The 26,728-nt window shown below is 40.9% G+C and overlaps 1 protein-coding gene and 1 pseudogene across 1 annotated transcript in view; one reads left to right on the top strand and one right to left on the bottom strand.

Moving 5' to 3' along the window:
• LOC102019656 (SLAM family member 9-like) overlaps window positions 1-26,728 on the top strand; it is a gene marked incomplete in the record, with an annotated part of 107,107 nt that overhangs the window by 10,458 nt on the left and 69,921 nt on the right. The window contains 1 exon segment of the mRNA XM_013510158.1: window positions 1-100. Coding sequence (XP_013365612.1) covers window positions 1-100 — 100 coding nt within the window.
• Window positions 17,007-18,287, bottom strand: LOC102020512 (annotated as a pseudogene).

The following is a 26,728-nucleotide window of genomic DNA, read 5'->3' as shown; positions in this document are numbered from 1 at the left end:
ATTGAGAACCTGACCCTACAGGACAGTGGGCGATACAAGGCATACAGCAGGTTAAGTGATGGACCAGAAGTTTTCCAAATTTTCCACCTCAAGGTCTATGGTAAGTGACACCTTCTCACCCTAACCCATTGGCTTCCTCCTTATTTTGACTGTAGATGTTTCATAGACCAAATTTTGCAGGATTCTATTCAGATTCCAGTCACCAGTATGTAATTTTTCTCCTAAAATGGAGTGTGTTTAATACAAACAAAGAGCAAAATGGAGATTTGTATCAGAGAGAAAATCACTTCAGAGATTTGGGGGAAAATGGGAATTTGGGGATATTTGCAATAACGTTAAAGTAGGTTTAAATTTACTTAATTTGTGTGTTAGCTTTCTATTGCAGCTGTAACAAATTAACATGCACTATAAACACTACAAATGCATTAAAACGTGCCTTATGAGAAATCAGACATGGTTCTCCCTAGGCTGAAATCACAGAGCAGCAGGGCTGTGCTCCCTTCTGCAGGCTCCAGAGGAAAACAGCCCATTCTCTCACCTTGCCAACTGTTTAGTGGTCACAGGAGTCGCTCAGCTTGGTCCCCTTCCTCTGCCTAAACCCACGTGGCTGGGCTGCGTCCTTCCTCCACTGTGTCCCTCAGACCTGCTCTTTTCCATTGTTCTTCAACTTTTCAACATCCTAATGATGATCCTGAGCCCATTTAGCTTATCTGCAGTAATCTCCTATTTCTTTTTGTTTTTTTTTATTCTAAAATAGTTTTAGTAAATAAAGATTCATCTTTAATAAAGTTATTCATGTCTCTATATTATAGCACATGTTTTAGTTAAATCTGAAATCAGTCATTTCCTTTGATTTTTTTTTAGTTCTCCCTCTCATGAATTTTATTTTTTGAATGTTCTATACAGCATCTTTTCTTGTAGCTTTTTAGAAATTCTATTTATTGGTACAGTTTAGATATCCATAATGATCACAGGCATCATAGGGAATTTGTAACTGTACCCGATAGATCTTGATTCCTCTTTTATCCCCTCCTCTCCCTTTAAGCCCCGCTTCCTCTCATTATTTAGAAAACTTCGTTTCCATTTTATCCTTCTTTTCTCATTTTTCTTTTCCCTTCATTCTTCCTTTCCCCCTTCTCCCTCCCCCCTTCCCTGTTTCCCTTTCCTTTTGAACAATTTCTTCCTATTACACAATATCTATTGTATATTTTGGTTCTTATGTACACTTATAGTTTCTCATACCAAAGAGAAAATGCTGTATTTACATGTATTTGTTCAATTTATTTCACTTAAGTGTATGGTTTCAAGGTACATATATTTAGCTATAAATGTCTCAGTTTCTCCTTTTTTTAGATCTGTGTAGCAGTCCACAGTATTAAGATAAAACACATCTTCTTTATCCATTCATCATTTGATGGGCACTTGGTTGTTTCCAGAATTTCAAGATCAGCTCTTCTGTGTAACCCGCTATATTCCCAGGTTCTGAGGATTAGGATATGGGCATCAGTGGTTACAATTTCCCACCACAACTAAATACACTAAATCCATGTGTATTTAGTCCTCAGGTTCTCACTCTTGCCGTGCAGCTCCAGCCCAAGCCCAAGCTGGCTTCCAAAGACCTCCACCATTCCAGCTCTCCAAGCCCGGAGAACTGTAGGAGAATATTTACTGCTGTATACCTAAGGAAATCTGCTTCCCTGACTTTATTTTCTTAGAATCCCTCATCTGTCATGAAGAGCAGCCTTCACAGCTGGAAGTCGCTTGTGTCATCCCAGGGCTGGCTGGTGATCCTGACTTTTGTCTTCCTGTCTGAAGCACAAGTTCAGGGCACGATGTAACCATATGCAGATCTGTCGCCCCGGTCATGACCACTGCATCTCCACAAATGTCTCTGCTTTTGAGAGATGGAGCTTCTCTGTGCCCTCTCAGAGATGGCCTGATGAGAACTGAACTGCCCCAGGCAGTGTCTGAACTGGAGCTGCAGGAAAGGAAAGGTTACCGCATCAGGAGGAGCTCTTCTGTCTCCAACCTTTTCCCATGTCAGAAAAGAGCCAAATTAATTGGAAGTAATGGTCCATCGAAGGAGTACTGAGCTATCTTTTGCTCACAGGGAAATTTTAGGACTTCCTCAGTTACGGAAATCACAAGAGGCTTCTACTGAATACTGTCACTTGCTCAATATTTAGCTTGAGGCAAATTGTGTTTTATTTGAAAATTACTACTTCCTTCCTTAGAGGGCATTCTCCTGGTTTTCACTGAGATAATGTGTGACATGTAATATATTCCACACATGTGAGACTCTTCTTTGTCGCCCTCTTTCCCAGAGCCTGTGTCCCCTCCACAGATCCTGGTTCAGACATTGTCCATCACACCAGACTGGTGCAACTTCATCTTAGAATGAAGTGCCACAGGGGCCACAGAGAACCTGAATGTGACCTGGAAGAGGAAGGGTCTCCCCAGGGAGCTGGAGCAGAGAGGGACACTAAGATTGTCCCCCAACACCTGGGTCCAGATTGTAAGCCTGCCCCTGAGCCAAGCCAATGCCAGCCTCACCTGTGTGGTCAGCAATCCTGTGGACCAGAACAATGCCACCACAGACCTTGGTGTCATATGCTTAAAACGTGAGTGCCATCTTCTGGAGGGGAGGGCATCCTGGAACTCATCCTGGAACTCAGGCGGCCCCAGACTTCTCTCCTTGCCATGCTCATTAGCACCATCACCTGCACATGGTCACCCCACGCAGAACTCTGGGGTCACATCCAACCCACATCTGCCTGTAAATGTCCCTCACATCTTGCCCCTCCTTGCTGGTCCACGCAGCAGCCATCCAGTACCTCTCCCACTCTGGGTACAGAGTGGGCTTTGGAAAAGCAGATCAGATTGTGGCATACATCAGGGTCATCTCTGCATCTGACCTCTAATTATTCCTGTAGGATTCAGGGCTCACAAGTTCTCTGTTCACGTTGTCTATTCACGAATACACTTCACACAGAACTGCCGCTATAGCCCCTGATTGTGTGCTGCCACAGAGCACCTTTAAAGTGTCACCTCTTTTAGGCTGTCCAGGCCACTCTATACTCAGAAATGATCGGTGTACTTGAATCCTCTATAAATTGGAATGCCTTCAGGGCCGAGGACACAGTTTTCTCTCTCTTTGGTCTCTGGGCGAAGTACAGTTCTGAAAAACATTTGCTTGCCTTAGGTTTTTTATTGAAAAACTAAATGACCTGGGAACTGTGTGCAATCTTGTCCTCTTTAAACCTCCCTCCAGGAGCTAGTGTAGGCACTTGTCATGTCAGTATCAGTTCTACTCCCTTTTCACGTCCTCCACCCACCTCTCCTCTAGGAATCTCAGATAAAGTTCCACTCTTAGCATAACCACTCGCGCTCAGGACTCAGCTCTTTCCTCCCTGTGATCCTGCTCACTTATAGCTCCTCCCTGCCCTGTCCCTCCCCTGCAGGAATTCTCACTTCCCGCTGAATATCTGTGAAACTCCTACTCTTCCCCCGGGACACAGTTTACCCCATAATCTTCTTTAGAAAGCTTTTCCTGAAGGCCTTTTGCAAAGTTAAAGCTCTGTTGTAGTGAGAGCCCTCTGTCTGGAAGCTGGTACTTTCTGCCTTCCCTCTTGGATGCTGAATTTCTCAAGGGCACCAGCCTGCCTCGTTCACGTCAGTGTCCAGCACCACGCAGGAGCTGGACAACCGGTTGAATGATGAATCTTCATGCCCCTTCCTTTCAGCTTCAGAGTCAGGGACTCTGCCTTCTCCACCTGCCACTCCTCTCACCCTGGCAGTGGGTATCTTAACTGCTTTAACAGTTCTTTACTCTCTCATTGTAGGGGAAACAGGTGGACAGTCTGCAGCTGGCCTCATAGGAGGGTTACTGGGGGGCTTCGTGGCTGTGCTTTTGCTTCTCGGAGTTGGACTATATTTTTGGAAGATTCGTGAGAAGAAGAAAATGACGGTGGAACAAAGCAGGTTGTACTTCCCCTCCTGTATTCAGAGACCTTCCCTCTCTCCAAATGGACTTTGGGCTCCCTTTGTTCACTTTGCTGGCAGGAAGTGTCCTGCAAAGGCAATGGTGGGTGTAAACATGCTGGCCTTGGGTTCATAGTGCTGGGGGAGTGTTACTTGTTTCCCTGGCACAAAATCAACTCCTCTCTGTCCATGACTCAAGGGCAAGACTGCAGCAGGATGAAAATATCTTCAAGGATGACATCATGTATGCAGATGTTATACATCAGAAATATCAGAAGGATAAGGACAAGGTGAGAGCTGGGAGTGGTGGCCAGCCTGGCCACTCACAGGTCACCCATTGCCCACCCTGGGCTTCCTAATCTCAGATACCTGCTATTTCTGTCTCTACTGTTCTTACCTCTATTTGTAATATTGATAGCATTAACTTAGCACAATTATAATTGACCAATGTAGTACTGGGTGCTTTGGGGAAATTCATAGGCATTTCATGTTAATGGATAGTGATGGTATCTAGGTGTTTCTGGGGGTACTGTATGCACCCCAGGCTTCTTCGGAGCCCTCTGTTTTGTGTTCCCAGGGTACTGATGAACATCTAGAAGAAGGTGGGCCAGCCATTCCTATCTACAGCGAGATTTGTGCCCTGGGAGAGCCCTTGAGACAATTTAATTGAAGGAAACAGAGAACCAAGCACTCCCAGGACAATTGCACTCTGAACCTGACATCTGCAGTCACCTACTTCTGGCTTTGTTTCAGCTCCTGTGGCCCTGGGTCTGGATTAGCCTAACCTGGTGACCATTCCTCCCTGTGCACAGGTGGTCCTATCACTTCTTCCGATAGCTCCTCATTGTTTCTGCAGACTCAGAATCCTCACGCCTGCAAGTGAGGGTTCTTCCTCAGTCATCGATGTGACCCCTGAATATGCTCCATAAGCTTTCCCAAGAGAACCCTGCCTGACTCAGGGGAAATCCCTCCCTCCACTGCATTGTTACAAGTCTGTCTTTTGGGAATAGAGGCCCAGGCATGGGAACTGTGAAGGGTTGCTCAGCATGCCACAGAGGAGAGAGTTAGGATGGGTTCTGGATTGTGTGCTGATGGGAGCACCAACCAGGGTGGGAAATCAAGCCTTCTCTTGTAGCCTTTTTATAGGCTGTGTGTGTGTTTGGGGAGTTTCTGTGGCCCATCCCATTCCCCCTTCCCTCTCCCTCCATCTCTTTATCCCATTCTCACTTGAAAAAGATCTATCTCCCCCTTTCCTATTACCTATATATATTTTTTACCTTTTTGAGACAGGGTCTTGCTGTGCAGTTCAGGCTGGCCTTGAACTCACTTTATAACCCAGGTTGGCCTCAAACTCACAACAATCCCCCTGCCTCAGCCTCTTGAGTGCTGGGATTACAGGTGGGCCAGCACACCCAGTTTATCTGTCTTTTATTTTGATCTTTATTTATATTTTGGGTTTCTCATATAAGAAAAGTTATTCAATATTTTAACTTATGTGTTTGATTTATTTCACTTGGGAAACAGAAATCCGCATAGTACTGACTGCAAATTATAATCAGAGATTTAATGCCTTCAGAATTTTCCGGAGTGTGTGGTGTGTGTGGTGGAGACATGAGTCGGGTCCACAGTGGTTCATAATTTCACTTATTTTGACTGTCTCTCTTTCACCCGTGACATCCAACCTGTTATTAGTATCATTGTTTTTTTCCTTCATTAGTCTCCTTTTCTTTCATTCTTCCCTGGTTAATTTTGTGTCAACCTGACTGGCCTGTGTGATGCCAAAGTCACTGTTAAAGCTTCACTTCCAGGTGAATCTGTTTTCAGAAGAATTTAGCATTTCAATTATAAGAGTGAGTAAAGAAAGTTGCCCTTGCCAATATGGGCAGGTATCATTCCATCTCCTGAGAGTCTGAATTGATCAAAAAAGTAGAATATGGGCTAATTGATTCTCTCTGCTTCAGTTCAGACAGCCCTCCTATCCTTACTCGGACATTGACTCTTCTTATTCCAGAGCCTTTGGACTCAGCCTGGACATATACCAGCACCCCTCTGTTTCTCCGGTCTTTCCATTTGGGCTGAAACTATACTTAGGGTTCCTGAACCTCAAAATGCACACAGCAGTTCTTTGGACATCTCAGCCTCCATAAGGCCCTGAGCCAATCCAGTATGATAAAGGATTTCCCACATACATATATATTTATACATATATATATATACATATATATGTATACATATATACTGTTGATTCTGTTCCTCTAGAGAGCCCTGACTCATGTCATTCCTATTTTCCAGTCCAGCTGCACCATATTTTTACATTTCTACCAGCAATGTATCAAGATTTCTTCATATCCATTCTAAATCTTATTATCCATTTTATTGACTATATCCATCATAATACATATAAGTAATTGTATTCTGATTTTGATTTACATTTCTTTAATGACTGATATGTGTGACATTTATTCACACCTGTATGACCATGTCTGCCTTCTTGGGAGAAATTCCCCTCTGTTTTGAGCTCTATGTATGTCCAACATGCATCATCGCCACCATTACATGAAACTGTTTTTTTCCAAGTCACCAGGGAGCTCCGCAGCATGATGTCCAGTGGTCAGCTCAAACCCCTCGTCTTCCTTAACACCTAAGGACCCTTTCTTCACTGCCCACCACTCTTTTCCTTCTACTCAATGGCTACCCCTTAGTTTCTTTTCATGGTTTCTTCTCCTCTCACCCACCTCTAAATTGTGGAATATCCTAAGGTTCAGAACTAGGCCACCTAAGCCGCCTGTCTTCACTATCCACATTTAATCTTGCCAGTGTTCTGGCCATGCTCTCATCCTTGGATCCTGTGACTTTACCTTACCTAGCAAAATGGACTTTGCGGATGCATTCAGTGTGAAAAATGTTGAAGTGGGGAGATTATCAGGATTATCTGAATGGGCCCAAACTATTAACCCAGGATCTTACAAAGTGGAAGATGGACAGATGCCTGCCTGGCAAGCACATGGTCCTGAGTTCAATTCCCGTTACCAAAAATAAGTGGAAGATGAAAATGCAGAAGAGTGAGTAAGAGAGGTAGGATATGAAAGGGACTTTACTCACCACTCCTGGCTATGGAGATGAAAAAAGCCAAGCACAGGTCAAAGAAATGTGGTGTTCGCACACAAAAGACCCTCATTCACAGCCTACAGGAAATGAAGACTTGAGTTTTTTTCTAAATTATTATTAAGTTTATTGGTACGATTTAGATATATATAATGATCACATTCATCATAGGGAATTTGTACTTGTACATGATATATTTTCATTCCTCATTTTTACCATTTTGCTCCTCTCCCTTTAATCACTCTTCCCCTACTTATTTACAAAACTTTGTTTCCATTTTATCTTTCTTTTCTCATTTTTCCTTTCTCCTTCCTCCCTTTCCCCCTCCACCTCCCTCATTCCCCTTTCCTTTTGAATAATTTCTTCCTATTTCACAATATCTGTTATATATTTTGGTTCTTATTTAAACTTTAATTTGCTCACACTGGAGAGACAATGTGATATTTATACATACATGTCTGAGTTATTTCACTTAATATGCTCTCAAGGTGCATCCATTTAACTATAAATGTCTCAAGTTTATCCTTCCTTATGGCTGAGTAGTACTCCATTGTATAAAAAACACCACATCTTCTTTATCCATTCATTGGTTGATGGGCATTTGAGCTGTTTCCAAGATTTAGCTATTACAAACTGAGCTGCTATAAACATGGGTGCACATATAGCGCTGTGGTATGATGCTTTTAATTCTTTTGGGTAGATATCAAGAAGGGGACTAGTTGACTCAAGTAAAACCTCTGGTCCTCGTTTTTTGAGGAAACTTCACACTGATTTCCACAGTGGTTGCACCAGTCCACACTCCCACCAATAGTGGAGAAGGATTCCTTTTTCCTCACATCCCCACGAGCATTTGTTAATGTTTGAATTCTTGATAATAGCCATTCTTTCAGGAGTGAGATGGAATCCCCACATTGTTTTAATTTGTATATCTTGAATGACCGTGACATTGAACATTTTTTTCATATATTTATGTGGCATTTGTACTTTATCTGAGAATTGTATTTTCATCTCAGATGCTCATTTTTGGCTTGAGTCTTTAAATCTGGGAGAGGCTGAGTTTTTTCAATTCTTTATATGTTCTAGACATTAGTCCTTTGTCTGAGGAACAACTGGCTAAAATTTTGGTTGTCTTTTCATGCTGTTGGTGATTTCTTTTGCTGTGCAATAGCTTTTTAATAAGATGAGATCCCAATTGTTAATTTTTTGTAGTATTTCCTGTGCAATCAGAGTTTTTTTTTTTTTTTTTTTTTTTTTTTTTTTTTTTTTTTTGGTTTTTCTCCGGTACCGGGAACCGAACTCACGACCTTGCGCTTAGCCAGGCAGGCACTTTTGCCACTGAGCTAAATCCCCAGCCCTGCAATCAGAGTTTTATTCATGAAAAGACCTGAGTTTTCTAGAGGTAAACAATAGAATTATAGCAACCTGAGTGAACAGGAAATGCATTCTCTATTAGAGTCTATTGAAAGGAATATAGCTTTACTTTTATTTCAGAGATACATAAGACTTTTGGCCTCTAGAACTACAAGATAGCAAGTTTGTGTTGTATTTAGGACACTAAGTGCATTGTGGTCTGGCAGGGTAGGAATAGAAAATAGTATAAATATCATATCATCTTGTGGTTTCAAATATTTTGGGTACTCCAAATTTCACAGGCTGAGATCTCCAATAGACTCTGCATTGTAAAACTCCAACTCTTTATATGGTGTCTCTACTTGACTAACGATATCTGCAACTTGGCATGTCTAAATTTAAACTCTCTAAACATACTTCCCATACAGCGTTCCTGTCCCAATACATGTCTCCTCTATGCTTGTACTTGTTTCAGTGACAAAACTGCAAATACTACAATGTCTTCATTCAGTACACAAAGCATGTCACTGACCCAGTGTAATAGCATCCCTCAGCTGGACATTTGTAGTAGCCTCACAGTCTCCTTGATTCTCCTTTTAACTCCTTAAACTTTACCCTTAAACTAGCATCTACAATGATCTTTTCAAAATGTGATTGGAATCATATCATTCTTTCTTCAGTGGACAATGTCTGGACAAACATATGTCATTAAGACTGATTTATATGTGTGTATAAATGTCTAAAATGGACACAGAAAATATTGTAAAACTTATGTATTTTCTCCTTTAAGATCTTAAAGACAAGATCCAATTGTCAGTACATTTCTTCAAAATCTTAAAAAAGAGATCATTTTTGTTTTCACAGATATATTTAAAATCTTGAGAGAAAATAGATTTCATTTACAATTTGGAAAACTGGACAAAACAGAAAGGGAAATGACTTCTCTCTTTAATCATCCAGGCTGCTTGGGAAACTCTCACTTCCCTTTTTCTTGATGAAATCAACTACATTTCCAATCAGCATGAGGATGGGTAGGATTTTCATCAGCATCCTCACATCCCTGTCCCTGGTGGGTCACACAGAGAGCTGGGTGGAGGGGCTCCTGGTTCAGAGGATACTGTGTGCCTTGGAAGGGCTGGCTCAATGCCATCTGACAGTTCTGGCTGGGCACATTTTATGTGACTTGGCCGGAGTTCCCTAGAGTCTAAGAGTGTCCTGGAGAAATAGACTAGTGGAAGGTTCCCCACCTTGGATTTAGAAACCACATCACCAAGTGACTGTGACTCTGATGACTATAGAGAAAGTTGAGGGACAGGCAGGAAAAGGTAAGGGCCTTAGTGAGGTTTCTGGCAAGTCCTCACTGGAAAGAGTTAAGCAGCCTGGCTGCTCCCATTCAGTGCCAACCTCCACTTGGTGCAAACACCCCAACTGACTCCTGTCCACCTCCAGTGAAGTAAGTGCAAAGGAGACAGAGTGGGGCACAGGCTATATTATAGAAAGCTCACTTAGTATGTACAATATATGTATACATATTTATTTATTCTCACCACATTCCTGCACTAAAAGGTACATGTATTATTTAACTAATTGCTACCTCAGCCTTGAATGTTGGCCCTGTGGTAAGTTTTAGAGATAGCACCTTAGCAGGACGAAGATGGGTTAATAGAGCTTCCCCAGGAATTTGTACACAAGCAGTGGAGCGGGTCAGTGGCCAAATCAGGGTCTTCAGAGCCTGAAACAGCCAATGAAGTTGTAACAAATTTTAGAGGGCAGCGTCTTTTCCTGGACTTCACAGTGGTCAAGAACAAAGACTCTTGAGCACCAGCTCTGGGCTTCCTGCCTTACTCCAACAAGGGAGCTGTCTATCTTCTTATTTCTCTCCTCTTACCAATAAAGTGATTTTGTTTCTCCTTTTAAACTTGTATCTCTAATTCTTTATTTATATAAGTTTAAGATTCCAGGATCGATAAAGTTTACCCTCATGAGAGACAACTACAAAAATTCTCTTCTAATATGAATTGAAACGTGTCTCTGTTTTCAAGTTTTCCATTTGGAATCACTCATCAAAATCATGATTCCTCATGCACTCAGTGGCCCTTCAAGGGGCATTCGGAGCAGAGGAGAGATAAACACGTGGGTCTGCTAGGGTTGTTTTCTTCTCTTTTTGAGAGCCCTGATGGCACTGCTTTTCCAGACATGTACTAGTAAAAATTAAAATTAAAATTAAAATTATGCTTGCCTGAGTTTGTGGCTCTTTCCCCATTTTATAGAAAACCCACTTGCATGTTTTGCCTGGCTTCTTTCCTTTTCAGTTTGTGACTTGTTGAAAGAACTCTGAGTCTACATTCTTCAGTATGGGAATGCACAAGTCTTTTTTTCTGTCAGTGAGATAGTGTTCTTGCCTAATTTGGAAGTCAAGAAACAAACACTGAAATTCTTACTCTTAGGAAGACTGTGGCCTCTGACTCTGAATCAATTTCTGCTTCTGTTTCAAGTGTGGGAGGTTTGTGTACAGCAAGGATAAGTGGAAGAGAAAAGAGACTTCGGAAACTTTCAGAAAGCAAAGCACTTAAATTCTCAAAGCTTCTTTTGGACAGCTGTGCTTGATAAAAATACAACAAAAATGGCTTAATTAACTAACTTAAAGAATGTTAGATAACTTAGAAAGTTAGATAACTTAAAGAAAGTTAAGTTAGATTCGTTAAAGAAAACCCCAGGCCCAGAAACAAGGAACTTATGCTAAAGGAGGGAGAGGGATTTGAATTTCTGGAGGCCTGAATGACTACAGAACAGAAACCTGCCCAAGGGGCCCATGGTTTATGTCCCCACCCAGGGAAGAAGTCTAGGCTGTGGGTAGTCAGTGTTTGTCATCACATGTGGGAATATGGTGGATACTGCAAAAAAAAGTTTCACCTTCTGGCCTGGGAATCAGGTTTGGGGCTGCTGCCTGCCTGGCCCAATGGGTGGAATCTGAGAAACTGGGATCTAATTCTGCATTGTGAGTAAATATAGATGTTAAAGCCCACCATGTGCTGAAATTAGGAGACTAGAGACTACCTTAAGAAAATCAATGAAGCCTATAGGTCCCCGCAGGAGAAACAGTAAAACAATCCATGGATAGACTTCTTCGGCTTAGAGAGTACATGTAGATTCCTATAAAAAGCAATTACTGTTAAATGTATGAAAACAGCAAGTAATCATTGCCATGTTAGGAAATGCACACATCTGACAGGGAGAAAGAGAGTTAGCAAAGGCCACAAATGATCAGCCATGGTTTGGAAATAATGGTTTATAGAAAATCTGCAATGGAAGTTCAGAGAACTATGCTTAAATTCTACAAAGAGATGAGGGAGGAGTCAAGCCTTTAATACAAAATAAAATATTTTGAAGAAAGAATAAGATGAAAGAAATGAGAACATTTGAGTAAAGAAATAGTTAAAAGTTATGCCCAAATCAAAAAAGTACCAACTGGCAATATATTTGTTAGTTTTCTGTCATTGTACAGAATACCAGAGAAAAGCAGCTCAGTGAAAGAAGCAGTTATTTTTGGCTCATAGCTCCAGAGGTTTCATTCTACAGCCACTTGGCGGCTTCATTTCTGGGTCTGTGGTGAAACAGAATGTCACCGAGTGCAGTGGAAGGAGGTGGTGAAGAAAAGCTGCTTATCTCATAGAGACCAGGATTGGGGGGTGGCAGGGGCAGAGGCAGAGACAGAGACAGAGAACAAAACAAAATATACCCTTCAAGGGCACGCCCCTAGTTGCGTACTTCTGCCAATAACCTCCATCTCCTAAAGTGTCTGTCACCTGTGAATGGACCATCAAGCTATAAAGTCACCAGTAGACTAATTGCTGATGAGGTCCAAGCCCTCATGATATAATCTCCCAAATTCCTGCTGTACTGAGGACAAGACATTCGGGGTGACATTTCAGACCCAAGCCATAACAACACATATAAACAAGCAGATCTACGTGAAACTTATGCGCAGCCCTACTCTCTAGAGAAGTGACTGTGAGTCCAGGGAGTCATAGCCCTTGAGCCTGGGTCTGACCAATGGAGACCTCCATTGACTGAGTGTCATACTCAGGAACACAGTAGGTTATAAACTTTAGGAACCACATTGGCAGAAGGTGTCTAGCATGAGCAGACAAAGCAGGAAGCCTATTGGCTCCAGATACCTTGCTCTAGACATGGGCTAGTAACTGGAGCTGTTGTCATACTAAACAAATGCGGTATAGCTTCAGTATGAACTATAGTCAAAGATTTAATTCTTCAGTAAAGCATGCATTATCTACAAAGGAATGGCAAGAACATGACAACACAACATTACACAATGTATAATGCCATCAAAGTGTTGTAAGAAAATGTGTCAGATTGGAATTATATGCCCCAAAAAACTGTAATTTAAAAGTACATTTAATTTGTATTAGTATACATTTGTAGTACATAATGATTATATTAATTATGGGATATTTGTACATGTACATAGCTCATCTTAATTCTTTCTCATCCTTCCTATCTTCCTCCTTTTTGTCAGCATCATATTCATTTATTCATTTTATAAATCTTTAAATAGTTAATTATTATAATGCAGATTAACAACCAATTGAACAGGCCAAAAACATATAAAACACATATGACAATTATAATAAATCAAGATATACTTTTGGATATATTTTCCATGCTGGATTACAATAATTTTTTCTCTCTCACTTTTTTCTCTTATCTGTTATTTATTTTGCAATTCATTTATAGATTGTATTTCTCATATAAGAGAAAAATCATGCGATACTTAAGCCGTGTATCTGATTTACTTCACTTAACATTATGGTCTCAAGGTGCATCTATTTTCCTACAAATGACTCAAGTTTATCTTTCTTTACAGTAGACTAGTACTCTATTGTGTATAAATGTCACATTTTTTATCCATTAATCTGTTGATGGACATATTGGCTGCTTCCAAGATCTAGCTGTTATGAATTGTGCCATCATTGTGGTGTGATGTCTTTGCTTCTTTTGAGAAGACACATAGAAGGGTAATAGCTGGGTCAAATGGAATTTCTACTTTTAGTTTTTTTTTTTTTTAAACCGGAAATTGAACCCAGAACATTGCACTAGCCAGGCAGGTGTTTGTGCCACTGAGCTATGTCCCTGGCCCTTTACTTTTAGTTTTTTGAGGAATCTCCACATTGATTTCTGTGGTGGTTGTACCAGTTTACACTCCCACCAACAAGGGAGAAGTGTTCCTCTTTTCCTCTGCCGCCTTGCCAGCATTTTTTACTGGTTGATTTCTTGAGGATAGGTATTCTTTCTGGAGTGAGATAAAATCTCAGTGTTGCTTTAACTTGCATTTCTCTAATGACCAGAAACGCTGAACAATTTTTCATGTATTTATTGGCTGTTTGTATTTCTTCTCAGAAGTGTCTCTGCATTTCACTTGCCTATATTTTGATTGGGTATTTAAATTTGGGGCTCTAGTTATGTCAGTTTTTTATCTCAAGAGTGGCTGGTAAAATTTTTTCCCCATTCTGTAAGTTGTCTCTTCACTCTGTTTGTGGTTTCCTTTGCTGTACAGAAGTTTTTAAATTTGATATGATCCCATTTGTTGACTCTTGGTATTAATTCTTCTACCATAAGGAGTTCTGTTCATAAGTCTGCCTACACTTATGTCTTCAAGGATTCTACCTATTCTCTCTGCCAGCAGATTAAATGCTTCTCTTCTAGTATTTAGATCTTTGATCTATTTTCATTTTACTTTAGTACGTGGTGAGAGATATGGATCTATGTTCAATATTTGACATACGGAAAGCCAGTTTTCCCAGCACCATTTGTTAAAGAGGCTATCTTTCCTCCAGCAAAATTATTTGGTCCCTTTGTTAAAGAAAAGGTAGCTGAGTGTGCCTGGAGTTATTTATGCATCCTTTAGTCTGTTTTTTCTTTAATCCACTGGCCTGTATTTTTAAAATCACTGTAGCTTTGTAGTATAACTTAAAGTCCAGAATTGTGATGGTCCCTGCCTTGCCCTTGATGCACAGAATTGCTTTTGCTATTCTAGGTTTCTTCTGGTTCTATATGAATTTGAGGATTTCTTTCTCTTTTTTTATAAGCAATAGTATTGGTATTTAGACGAGTTACATTAAGTCTGTATACAAGTTTTGAAAGTAAGCCATTTGGACTTTATTGCTTCTGGTAGAAGGAACAGTGGGAATCTTTTTGTTTTTCTGATATACTCTTTAATTTTCTTTTTCAGAACATGGTAGTTTCATTGTAGAGATCTTTCAGTTTACCTTGTTTAGGTTAATTCCTAAGTATTTCATTTTTCTTGATGCTTTTGTGAAAGTATTGTTTCCCTAATTTCTCTCTTGGTGCGTTTTTTGTTGGTGTACAGGAACACTGTTAATTTCTGAGTTGTGAATAACGATAGTTTAACTTTTTCCGTTCCTGTCCATATCATTTTTATTTCTTTCTCTTGTATAACAGCTCTGGATAATAGTTAGAGAACTATATAGAGCATGAGTATTGATAGTAGACATCTTTGTCTTGTTCCTGATTTTAGGAGGAAAGCTTTCAGCTTCTCTCATTTAGTATGATATTGGACATTGGTTCATCATAGATGGTTTTTATCAGATTGAGATAAAGGCTTTCTATTCCTATTTTCTTTTTTCTTTATCATGAATGGATGTTGGATTTTATCAAATGCTCTTTCTGACTTTGCTGAGATGATCATGTGATTTTTGTCCTTGATTCTGTATTTCAGTTTTTGATTTGCATGTGCTGAACCATCCTTGAATCCCTGGAATGAACCCTATTTGGTCATGAAGTATGATACTTTTGATGATTTGCTGTATTTTGTTTGCCAGTAACTTACTGAAGACTTTTGCATCTATATATGTTCTTAAAGAATTGGCTTATAGTTTCTTTTTTAGTTAAGTCCTTTCTAGCTTTGAAATCAGGGTAATGCTTGCTCTTAAGAATGACTTTGGGAGTACTGTTTCTCTTTCAGTTTCTTTAAAGAGTTTGAGGAGTAGTGGCATTAGATCTTCTTTAAAGTTTTTTTAAAAGTTGGCAGTGAATCTGATGTAGTCTGGGCTTTTTTTAGTTGGTAGTTTTTGTATTCTTCAATTTTACTGACTGATATTGGATTATTTAAGATTTTTATACCTTTTTAGTTTAACTTTGGTAGTTCATATGTACCTAGGAATTGATGCATTTCTTCTGAATTTTTCATTTTACTAGAGTATAGCTTCTCAAAGTAGCTACTGATAATTTTCTGGATTTCAGCAGAATCAGTTGTGATTTCACCTTTTTTATTTCTAATTGAATGGATTTCTGTCTTTTTTTCTCTTATTCTGGTAAGTTTGGCTAATGGTGTGTTTATTTTTCTTAATATTAAAAAAACCAACCTTTCCATTTATTCTTTGCATTTCCAGTCTCAATTTCTGCCCTGATCTTTATTCTTTACTTCCTTTTACAAGATTTAGGTTTGGATTTTTCTTGTTTTTCTAGGACCTTGAGGTGCATCATTAGGTTATTTATTTGATCTCACTTTGCTTTTCTAATGTGGGAATTCATTGCTATAAACTTCCCTCTTAGGACTTCTTTCATTGGTCCTATAGATTGGAGTATGTTATACTGGCATTATTGTTTGATTGTGTGAATTGTCTGCTTTATTCTTTAATTTCATCTGTGACCCATCGACTATTCAGGATGATATTATTTAGTTTCCATGTGTTTGTATAGTTTTGGTGGTGTCTTTTGTCATTGATTTCTAGTTTCATTGTACTATGATCCAAAAATATGAGAAGGATAACTTTGATTCTTTTGGATTTACTTTAGAATGCTTCATGGGCTAGTATGTGGTCTATTTTGGAGAAAGTCCCATATGCTTCTGTGAAGAATTTGTATTCTGTTGCTGTTGGGTAGAACACTCTGTACATATCTATTAAGTCTATTTGTTCAAAGATTTCGCTCAACTCTGTTATTTTCTTTGTTGATTTTTTTGACTAGTTGATCTGTCCACTTCTGATAGTTGGGTATTAAGGTACCTCAGTACATTGTATTGATGTTTACCTGATTTTTCATGTCCATTAGTGTTTTACAAAGTTGGGTTGGCTGATATTTGGTGCATATATGTATGTAACTGTTATCTCTTCCTGTTGAGTTGTTCTGTTAACCAATATGTAGTGACCTTCCTTGTCACAGACCTTCTTTGGTCAGACTTGGCTTGAAATCCACTTTGTCTGAAATTAGAATAACAATTCCCATTTTTTTTCTGGGCTCATATTAAAATAGAATATGTTTTCTATCTTTTGATTTTTAATCTGTGAGTTTTAAAAAAATTAAATGTGTTTCTTGTATAAGGCATACTGTTAAGTTTTATATCTTGATCTATTCTGCTAAACTGTGCCTTTTGATTGGGGAATTGAAACCAATCACATTGAGAGTTATTGCTGAGAGATATTGATTTATTTCTGTCATTACATTATTTTCCTGTTGATGATTTACTTATTTTGGGGGGATGAGGAAGGAAAAAAATCTGACATTTACCAACAGTTTGAGGACATGACACATTAATACTTAAATGATGCAGCCCATACATGAATCTGTAAGGTACCTAGGTCAGGCAGAACTCCCTCATACTTGGGGAAAACACAAACTAGAATACTCTCGGGTTGCTCTTGCTATCGGTTCCTATCATCAGCTCTTCTTTGAATGAGGTAAGCCCGATGGGGTCACTGGTTCTCATCCCATGCCAGCTCTGCGTTTCCATTAAGGGCTGCCTACTTCCTTCATCTTCAAAAGCACTGCTCTCTTTCAGCAAAATAATTGCTGTAATGCCAGTTGCTCCTTTTTTCCATGAATCTTCTCTCTTGCTGCTCTTTCAGCATGATAGTTGGAACCTCCATCTGAGTCCTAAGGACAACCATGGTTTTCAGGTCCTCCTCATGCTCCATTTCATTCACCTGAAGCTGCTTAGAGGACTGCACCTTCTTTACAAGCTCCAGTTTTTCATTTAGTTCCCACAACACCACCTTCTCCACCTTTCCTGACTCTTTGCTTGCTAGTCCTTCAATTGTTTTCAACACATTATGATGTTCTTCAACAATCTTGTTGCGTGTTGACTGCAGAACAGTTAAGTCAGACTTTTCTTCTTTTGTTTTAGCTTGCTCCATTTAGATTTCTGATTACATGGAGACATTTGGGCCTCTAACTTCTTCTTATTATAAATAAGCACTAGATTTTTACTCAACACTGATGGGGCTGCAGCGTTTTTCCTTTCAAGAGCCTGACACTTTTCTTGAAGTCTCTTCATTAGATCAGCTTCACTAAGTTGGGTATGAACCTCTTGAACCTCCTTAAGCAGAGCTCTCACCTGAAGGTTCAAAATTTCCACTTCACTTCCAGTAGTGTCTGTGTCTTTCTCCTCTTCATTCTCTTTGTCTGTATTCCCCTCTGTCTGGGTCTCAATCTCATAATGACCATCTACTTTCTTTTCAAACTTGAAATTTTTTTGGCTTCTTTAAGTGCAATTTTAAATCCATCTTCTGGTTTTCTTCCCTCGGGCAAAGCAGGCACTGACCCATACTTAATTTCTTAAATTCCAAATACTTTCTGTACCTTCCATAGATTTGCTTGTCAGTGGACTCCATTCTTGTGAACGTAGGCAAACTGTTCTTGGTTTCTTTTACTGTCCCACTGGCTTCTCATCCAGTGATTCTAATTTCAACAAGGGAGACTTTGAAAAAGCCACTAGAGTTGAGCTTGAGCTGCAGCTCAGAAATGATGCCCAGCTGCTCTATCTTTTCATCCCTGAGGCATAATTGTCTTTTAGCTTTGAAATTTGTCCTCATATTGGTTGGTTCTTTTGCCTGTACTTTTAATGTGATTTTTAATCTCCTGTATTTCTGGTTGAAACCTTTTCACAGACTCTAATTATTTCGTCATTCATGTTTTGTATCATTTTTCTAGCTCATCTATCTTTTTATCAGTGTCTTGTAAGAGCTCCTGCATCTTTTTGTGTATTATTTCTATTGCAGTATCTGTTTAGTTATATCTTCTCCAATCTTTCTGAGTACCTTTTTGAGCTATTTTCTAACCTCCTCTGTTATCCTTTCAACTAATGTGGGTACTGACTTATATTGCTCTGCCCTTCAGTGTCTCCTGGATTGGCTTTGCGGGGAGTTGGAATTTGCAGGAGGCACTTTGTTGCCTTGTCTTTTCATGTGTCTATTCTTTTTGTTTGTGCTGTGGTTTGTGGATGCTTATAGTTCAAAGACCTTAGTGCTAGTATAGTGATCTCTTCAGTTGCTTTCAGTGATGTAATTTGGGCATGGCTGTGCAGAAGCACACAGACTGCTTCAAAGCTCAGGGGCATCTGCTGTCTAGTGTAAGTGCACAGTGGGATACAGTTATTTAACCATGATATAGCAGTGGGCAACTGCACATGCAACAGTGAGATTAGCATGTGAGAATGTAAATATGAGATAACACCCCATATAGTACTTATACAATAAAGACACCGGTTGCTCTGCTGTTGTTGCAGATGTCTTACTTTAACCTGGGGACCTCACCTGTGAAAATTTCCCTTGGGCCCCCTGAGCAAGCCAACAGCTTGTGTAGTTGGCAGGATGTCAAGGTGAGTGGTCCCATGGAGGCTGTGGAAACAGACTATCTTGAAATTGGAAGAATCAGGGGTGATATGCCCTGCATAGAGCCCTCTCAACTCTTCAGTATGGCCCATGTGTAAGCCACATGGGATGTGGAGAATGACTGGATTACTGGGAACTGAATAAAGTGACTCCTTTGCTGGAGGTTGTGGTGCCTAACAGTGCAGACTTGATAGGTATTCTCACCCTTATGCTGGGTTGACACCATTATGTTGTGGATTTAGCCAATGCCTTCTTCTCCATTGCTATTGCACCTGAAAACCAAGACCAATTTGTCTTCACCTGGGAGGGCAGACAATGGACCTTCCAGGTGTTGCCACAAAGCTATCTTCATAGTCTGACTTTGTCATGGCCTGGTGGCCTAGGACCTGACCACCTGGTCCAAGCCACACCCTGTGTCACCGTTTCATATTGATGATATTATTCTAACCTCTGATTGTCTTGCAGATTTAAAAGTCACCATGCACAATCTGAAGGAAGCTTTGCTAGCATGGGGGTGGGCCATAGACAAAGACAAGGCCCAGGGAACTGGTTTATCTGTCAAATTTTTGAATGCTATACGGTTGGGTAAGACCATACCCATGACAGTACACCAGTTACAGTTGTATGTGGCTTTGTTAGAATTTTGACAGATGTACCATGCCTAGGTATTCTGCTGTAGTTCTTATACTAGATGACCAGAATATGTGCAACATGGAGCTGGACAGATGCAGTGGAAGCTGCTTGCTGGATAGAGGCAGCAGAAGTCACTTTTCAGGACTCAAAAAAATACAGTTGCACAGATACAAGCCCTTTGAGTCACTAACCCTACTGTGCCATTTATCCTAACTCTCAGTGTGGATAATAATGGTTTTGGCTGGGGCATAAGGCAAAAACAGTGGAAGTGGAAGCACCCTGTTGGATTTTAGTCACAGTTGTGGAAGGGAGCTGAGAGCTAACATTCCCTGCTTGAGAAATAGCAGTGCTGTACACTGCTCTGCAAGCCTGTGAGGAATCATAGGACAGACAGAGGGTGCATATGAACATGAACAGCCCATCCCAGGAGCAGAGTGGCACATGCTCCCACTCTCACAGTTTGGGAGTCATACCTCTAACAGTGGGCATCTTTCTCTGCTAGCCTGTTGGCAGCTGAACTGGTGACAGTTTTGAGACCCATGAGGTACATGCCCAGGAACCAATCAGGGAGGATAGTCTACAGGACATGACCCCTAGTCCCTATGCAGAAGGGAAAGAGGGACCTCTGGGTGATGCTGGGTATACTGATGGGTCTAGCTATGACCCAGTCCCTGCAATGAACTGCAGTTGCTATCCAGCCTCGTACGGAAGTACTCTAGTTTGAAATTGGAATAGGCATGTCAAGCCAATGGGCAGAGTTGCAGGCAGCATGATTGGTTGTGATGCATGAAGAAGGTCCCCTAGATGTGTGCATGGCCAGTTGGGCCATTGTGAGGGTGCTGATGCTCTGGCTGCCAGCTTGCACAGCTCAGAAATGACAGATAGGGCACTGTCCTTTGTGGGGTGCCAACCTATGGCAAGACATAGCTGACCATGTAGGGTATCATGGTTCAGGAAATAAGCCCCTCTCTCACTAGGAAATGACTTAGCAGATGCCTTGACCTGGTATTGCAATAGTTGACCACTAGTAATAGTGTTGACCAAAAATATTGGCTGCTGCATATAGGATGCTGTTAGGAATAGCATTTGACTAGGGGCAAGGACCATAGACCTAGCTCTTGCTCAATGTATGTCCCAGGCCTTGAATGTTACATGCTAGGCTTTGATGTTGCTCATGGATGAGAATGCTCAAAAGAGAAAGGTGGTTTTGCAAAACCACATGGCTCTTGATTTGCTGACTGCAGTGCAGTAAGGCACTTGTGCCCTGTTACATGTAGAGTGTTACTTTCATATACCTCTGACCTTTGAGGGGTTGGGAACCCACTCAAACTGCCTCAAAGCTCAGAGACATCTAAGGGCACCTAAGGATGTGATCCCACTACCTAGTGTAAGTGTACAAGAGGAAATAGCTATGTAACTATGACAGCAGTGGACAACTATGCATATGCAAATGAGGCTACCAGGTAAGAATGTAAATATGAGATAACATTTTGTATAAGAATTATACAATAAAGACACAGGCTGCTCTTGCACTCTTGTGTTCTGCTTTGTTCCACGTTGCCTGCTGTTGTTGCTGATGTCTTGGACACGTGTGTTCTTTAACCTGGAAATGTCACCTGTGAAAACATCCCTTGGGTCCCTTGAGTGGGCCAACACTAACTATAATATCTTGTCACAGCCATAACGTCTGACCACCTTGATTCATTTGGGAGGAGAAGATGTGGTGTAGTCAGCCCAGCAACCACATTCTTTGGGAATGTACTCTAGTATTATTACTGTCACAAAGATAACCTGAGTCTTGAAATACAGTGAAATAGTAACAGTAATGTGACCCTCTTAATATCAAGTCAGTAATTTACAGATATTTCATTCAAGACAAATTAGATCTAATACACCATAAGAACCAATTATCTCCCACCCTCAGTCTTAGAGAAGAAATCCACAATTATGGTATAAACATTAAGACAACCCAGGTATTGACTAACATCCAGTGTGCACCAAATGTGACAGCTTTATCTCCACTAATGGTAGAAAAGAATTCAACAGCAGTTTTGTGAGGAGATTTCTCAGTTCATTGGGTCCTCTGTCTATAAGCCCATTTGTGGCAACGATTCAAGCTGGAGCACCAGCCCAGGAAAGGTGTAAAGCACCAGATTTGGAGTCTCTTGGCATGGGTTCCTGCTGGTTGGTAGCCAGTCTGGGTACCTGGTGTATATACTGGTATCCATGGGACCAGCTCCAGGCAGTAGGTGGAAGCTTGTGTCACCTTGTGTCACCTTGTGTCCCAGTGGATATCAAGGTGCTCCCAGGACTGATGTGGGGAGATTCTAGCAGGCCTGGTGAGGGCACAGGGTACTCGGTGGTGCCTCCAGAACACAGCGAAGGGTCCAATGTGGCCAGAGTGGGCCTAGTTCTAAACAGACACTGCCACAGACCAAGTATGCCAGGTGGAGACTTACGCAGGATTGGTATACCCTGTGGAAACACAGATTGTCTGGGGACTGGTGTCAGATGTTAGAATCTTTTCAGGTCTAGGACTGGAGCAGGGCAGTTTTAGGAGTTAATCTTTTGTTCCTTGCACTGGTAAGCCTGGTAGGAGCTTCTGTGATCCACTTAAATCTAACACCATAATTTGGAGTAGGTGATGGCTACACTAGATAGTTTTGGGATAGGAGCTGATCATGCCAAAAGACCATTGTGGTTTGACTTGAGGGCTTTGGTTCATGTTATATGAAATCACTTCTGAATGGCTGAGGTTAACGGTGTGCGTAATTAATCATAGCTACATGATGGAGTCCGGATAACTTTGATCATGAAAACTCAGGGTTGCAAGCTGCACATATACTGCACATGGATGGAGGAATGTAAGGGCATCCTGGCCACAGGTGAGAGAATGTTTGGTATCTCTGTGTATAGCACTTTTCTGAATTCTTCCTTGTATTCTTTTTTCTTTTGGGTAATTTTAATCTGTATTCTTTCCAAGGTTACACTAAGGTATAGCTTTGAGTTTAATAGCTTTTGTTAAGTTCTGTGAATAGTTCTATCAAGTAGGTCTCACCTACTAGGCAAATCATAAATCTAGGATTGATTCAGCTATCTTCCAACTCTGCATAACACTCATGCTCTTTGACCCAATCATCACCCTCTCAGACACCAGCAGAAATTCCAAATCCAGCCTCAACCAATCTAACATCACTGAGATCAGTTCTGTTCATGACAGCTCTTTGAAGATAATATAAATGACTGATATCTAGCATTTACTGAGTGCTTATGATGTGTTGTGCACTGTTCTGATCATCTTGCATGTTTTATCCCATTTTAATATAGGAGGAATACAACTCCCAATCTGTTAGATGTCAGATGTAAGGATCCGTTGGGTTCTTGCTGTGCTCCAGGAACGAACAGTGGTGAGAATGAGGAAAAGAGAGACGAAAGACAAAAAGCTGGGATCAGGTGGAGGACCTGTCTCTCCTGAGCGGAGAAGGGGAACTGCCCGAGAACAGCGGAGCATTTAGTGATTAATTTTAGCCCCTATGTCCAGCAATCAGTTAACAAGCTACCACGGCTTGTTTACATGCTTCAAGGAGCTCCCATGTTCTTGGGCTGTCTTCGTTCTGCACTTGTAATTACTTTCCAGCTTCAGCCTCTCCCAACAGTCAGATATGCTGAGTTTGTGTCCCCTGAAATCAAATAATAAATTCCAAAGGACAAAAGAGGCTAAAAGTAGGAAAGGTTTAATGAGAATTGGCTCTTGAGAGTCATGAGGGGTCCCACAAGTGAGTTGCCACTGAGGTTATTTGTCAGTGGTAATCTCTACAACAAAGTCACAGTGTGGGTATGATGTGGGTCAAACTTTGATCAGCCTATAGGATTACAAATATCACTGCTTAGCTAATATTGCCAGTTGGGAAGCAGGTCACATAGCAAGAGTACATGGAAAGAACAAAGGTATTTTGGGAAAGAGATGGGTCTGGATTCTCTAGTCACCCACCCGGTGACTAATGCCTAGCTGGACTTCCTGGAACAGGTGGGGCTAATTATAGTATAATTCCAAGTTTCTGCTTATCCCTTAAGGAGGCATGTAGGTGTGGCTATTGCATATTCATCTTGAGGTCTGGTTTTCTTCAGATGTGCCTCCAGCCAGGATTCTGATGTCTATTTTTTCTGCTGACTGCCTTGGGAGCCCAGTTATTATCTGCATGTGACATGGTTGGAGAAGGAGACACAGAAAAACAAAGTGATTCACTCAAGGCTACTCTCCAGGGAAATTTTAGAACTAGGATTCAAATTCAGGTATTTAGGCTCCAGAGCCCACATGTTTGTTATTCTGTTGAATCTCACATCCTCCCAAACCTCTGTCAGAGCTTCTCTCAGCAAAATTCAGAAAAAATAGAACTCAGGAATGCCTTCAACATTCCATCACCATTTTAGTTGCACATTTTTACATGTATCCTAATTTATTCTCCTGTTCCCACAGAAGGCAATGTGCTCCTAGGGTCTGAGGTGATGATACCTTCAGCTATGACTGAAGTCCCTTCTCTTCCCACTGTTTCAGGAATACGTTGCAGCGAATTTTCTTGCCCCTTGGTGTGTGCCATCAGTCCTGCTCATTCTTCCACTGCGGCCTGTACACGTTCTCAGTGCTCTCCCTCTGAACATCCCCTGTACCAGGCACTCCAACTAGGTCCCTAGTTCTGTCTTCCACACCCACAGCCATGCTCCCTCCAAGGCTCTCACTTTTTGATCTTCTTCCAGCATCATTCTCCATTAAGTCACCAGCAAGTGCTCAGGGAACACTTTGTTCCCTGCCTCCTCATGGTTGTACTATCGGGTTCTCCTGATATCACACTCCTAGATCTTCCCTTTCCCCTCTGCCATGCTCCATCATAATGGATCCTCTTCCTCTATCTCTCAAATGTCAGCAATTTCAAGGTTTGGGTTATAGGTCCCTTATCACTTCAGTTTTTATTCTCTCACTAGAGCATTTGTTCCCCTGGGTTCCATTATCATCAGTCTGCTGTGAATGCCAGTTCTGCTTCTCCACCCACACCTCTGATTAGCATCAGACCCTACATTCAGCTCTCTCCTGGGCTTGTCCAGCTGTGCTCACACCCAGTGCGTCCAGTCCTGGACTTCTCATCCTCACCTTAATGTGGTGCTGTGTTCCCAGACAGTCGAAAGCTCTGTCCAGAAACCCTGGCCTTGCCCTTGGTTCCTTCCTCTTCCTGACCCTCTATGGCGCCTGATCAAGTACCTGTAGCACATCAGATCCACTGCTAAACACCTCTTACGCAGTGATTTTATTCTATTGTCACATTCTTAAGAGGTCAGAATGTAAGAATGAAATGTTTTCTGTTTCTAACATGCTCTGGTGAGGACATTAAAGCAGAGCTTCCTAAGGTATCACAGTTTCCTCAGCTTTTTTTAAAATGGCATTTGGAGTAAATTCCTCCATCTTTAATCTCTCCCTGGCCCTAGACCAGGATGTGCTCTTCTTGCACACGTTTTTAAACAGATGGTCATTCTGGTTTTATTTTCCCATTGTATATCTTTATTAATGCGTATATATTTTACAAAATTTTGGGTTTCAGTGTGTTAATTTTGTAAATGCAGATAACATCTTTTGACCATATCCATGCCCCTATGACAAACCTTTATACCCTTCCCCGTCCCCTTATTCCCTTTCTTTTGTCTAGGGGTGGTCTTCCTTCTCCTTTCATTTCTTCTTCTCTTCTTTGATTCCACGTATTAGGAGAGAATACAATACTTGTTTGCTGAGTGTGGCTATTTTACTTAAAGCAAGGATGTCCAGTTCTATTTGTTTTCTACAAATGATATAATTTTATTCTTTGTGCCTGAATGCTATTTTATTAAAATACTTTCTAAAGTAGTAAGTTTGATTGGGTTATAGGAGTTCCACTTACCATGTTTTATTAGGAATTCTAGACGGGTGAATGTAGTCCAAGCAAGAAAAGGAAAACATTATAAGCTTTTGCTCTGAACCATGTTCTCCAAATCTTGCTGGTGTAATGCTGTCATCTGCGCCTGTGCCTCAAAAATTGAATGAATTCAAAGATGAAGGAGATAGACAGGAGGAATATTCATAAAGAAGAAAGAAAGAGCTCTCAATCACTGGGTGGGGATCCAAAACTAAGTTTCTACGGAGACTCTTTGTCTAGGAGATTTTATACCAAGAAAGACCAGGGATCAGACCACTCTGACTCAGACTAAGGTCCATCTGCAGCAGTTAAACAAGTTTACTTCAACTGGAAGTAGGCCTAGGGAGTGTCTAGGCACTTAAGAAGCCTATGTCTATAGATGCCTTTTGGCCTCTATCCTCTCCAAGTGGTTTATACATCTGGAGATATTTCTCTTACGTTTTCTTCTAGCATTTTCAAAGTTTCAGGACTCATATTCAGATATTTGATTTACTTGGAATTGATATTTTTTTTTACAAGGTGATAGATAGGAATCTAGTTTCAAACTTCTACATATATGCCACCAGTTGCCCCAGTCCCTTTGTTAGAGAGATCATTTTTTTGAGCAATATATGCTTTTGTCAAGAATCTGACTGCTGTAGCTGTGGGGGTTCACATCTGTGTCTTCTGTTGGTTTATATGTCTCTTGATCTGCCAGCCCCATGCTATTTTCTGTTACCAGGACTCTGCAGTATATTTTGAAATCAGATATTCTGATACTTGCAGCACTGTTCTTTTTGCTCAGGATTGCTTTCACTATTTTGGGTGTTTTATATTTACACATCAACTTTAAGATTGTTTTTTCCACTTCTTTGAAGAATGCTATTTGTATTTGATAGGGTTTGCACTGAACCTATAGCTTCCTTTTGGTAATATTAACATGTACTGCAAAAGTGGGGCTGATGGACCACTCACCTGAACCCGGACAGTGCCCCAAGGCCAATCCTGTGACATTTGTCCTAATGCATATTACCTCATGCCACGTGGAGGTAGAGATAACACACCTGCCTGCCATATGCTTCTGTGTGACCT

This window comes from Chinchilla lanigera, unplaced genomic scaffold (assembly GCF_000276665.1).
Source record: "Chinchilla lanigera isolate Chin_1 unplaced genomic scaffold, ChiLan1.0 scaffold00222, whole genome shotgun sequence".
Classification (NCBI taxonomy): domain Eukaryota; kingdom Metazoa; phylum Chordata; class Mammalia; order Rodentia; family Chinchillidae; genus Chinchilla; species Chinchilla lanigera.
This window is presented reverse-complemented; position numbering and strand designations above follow the sequence as displayed.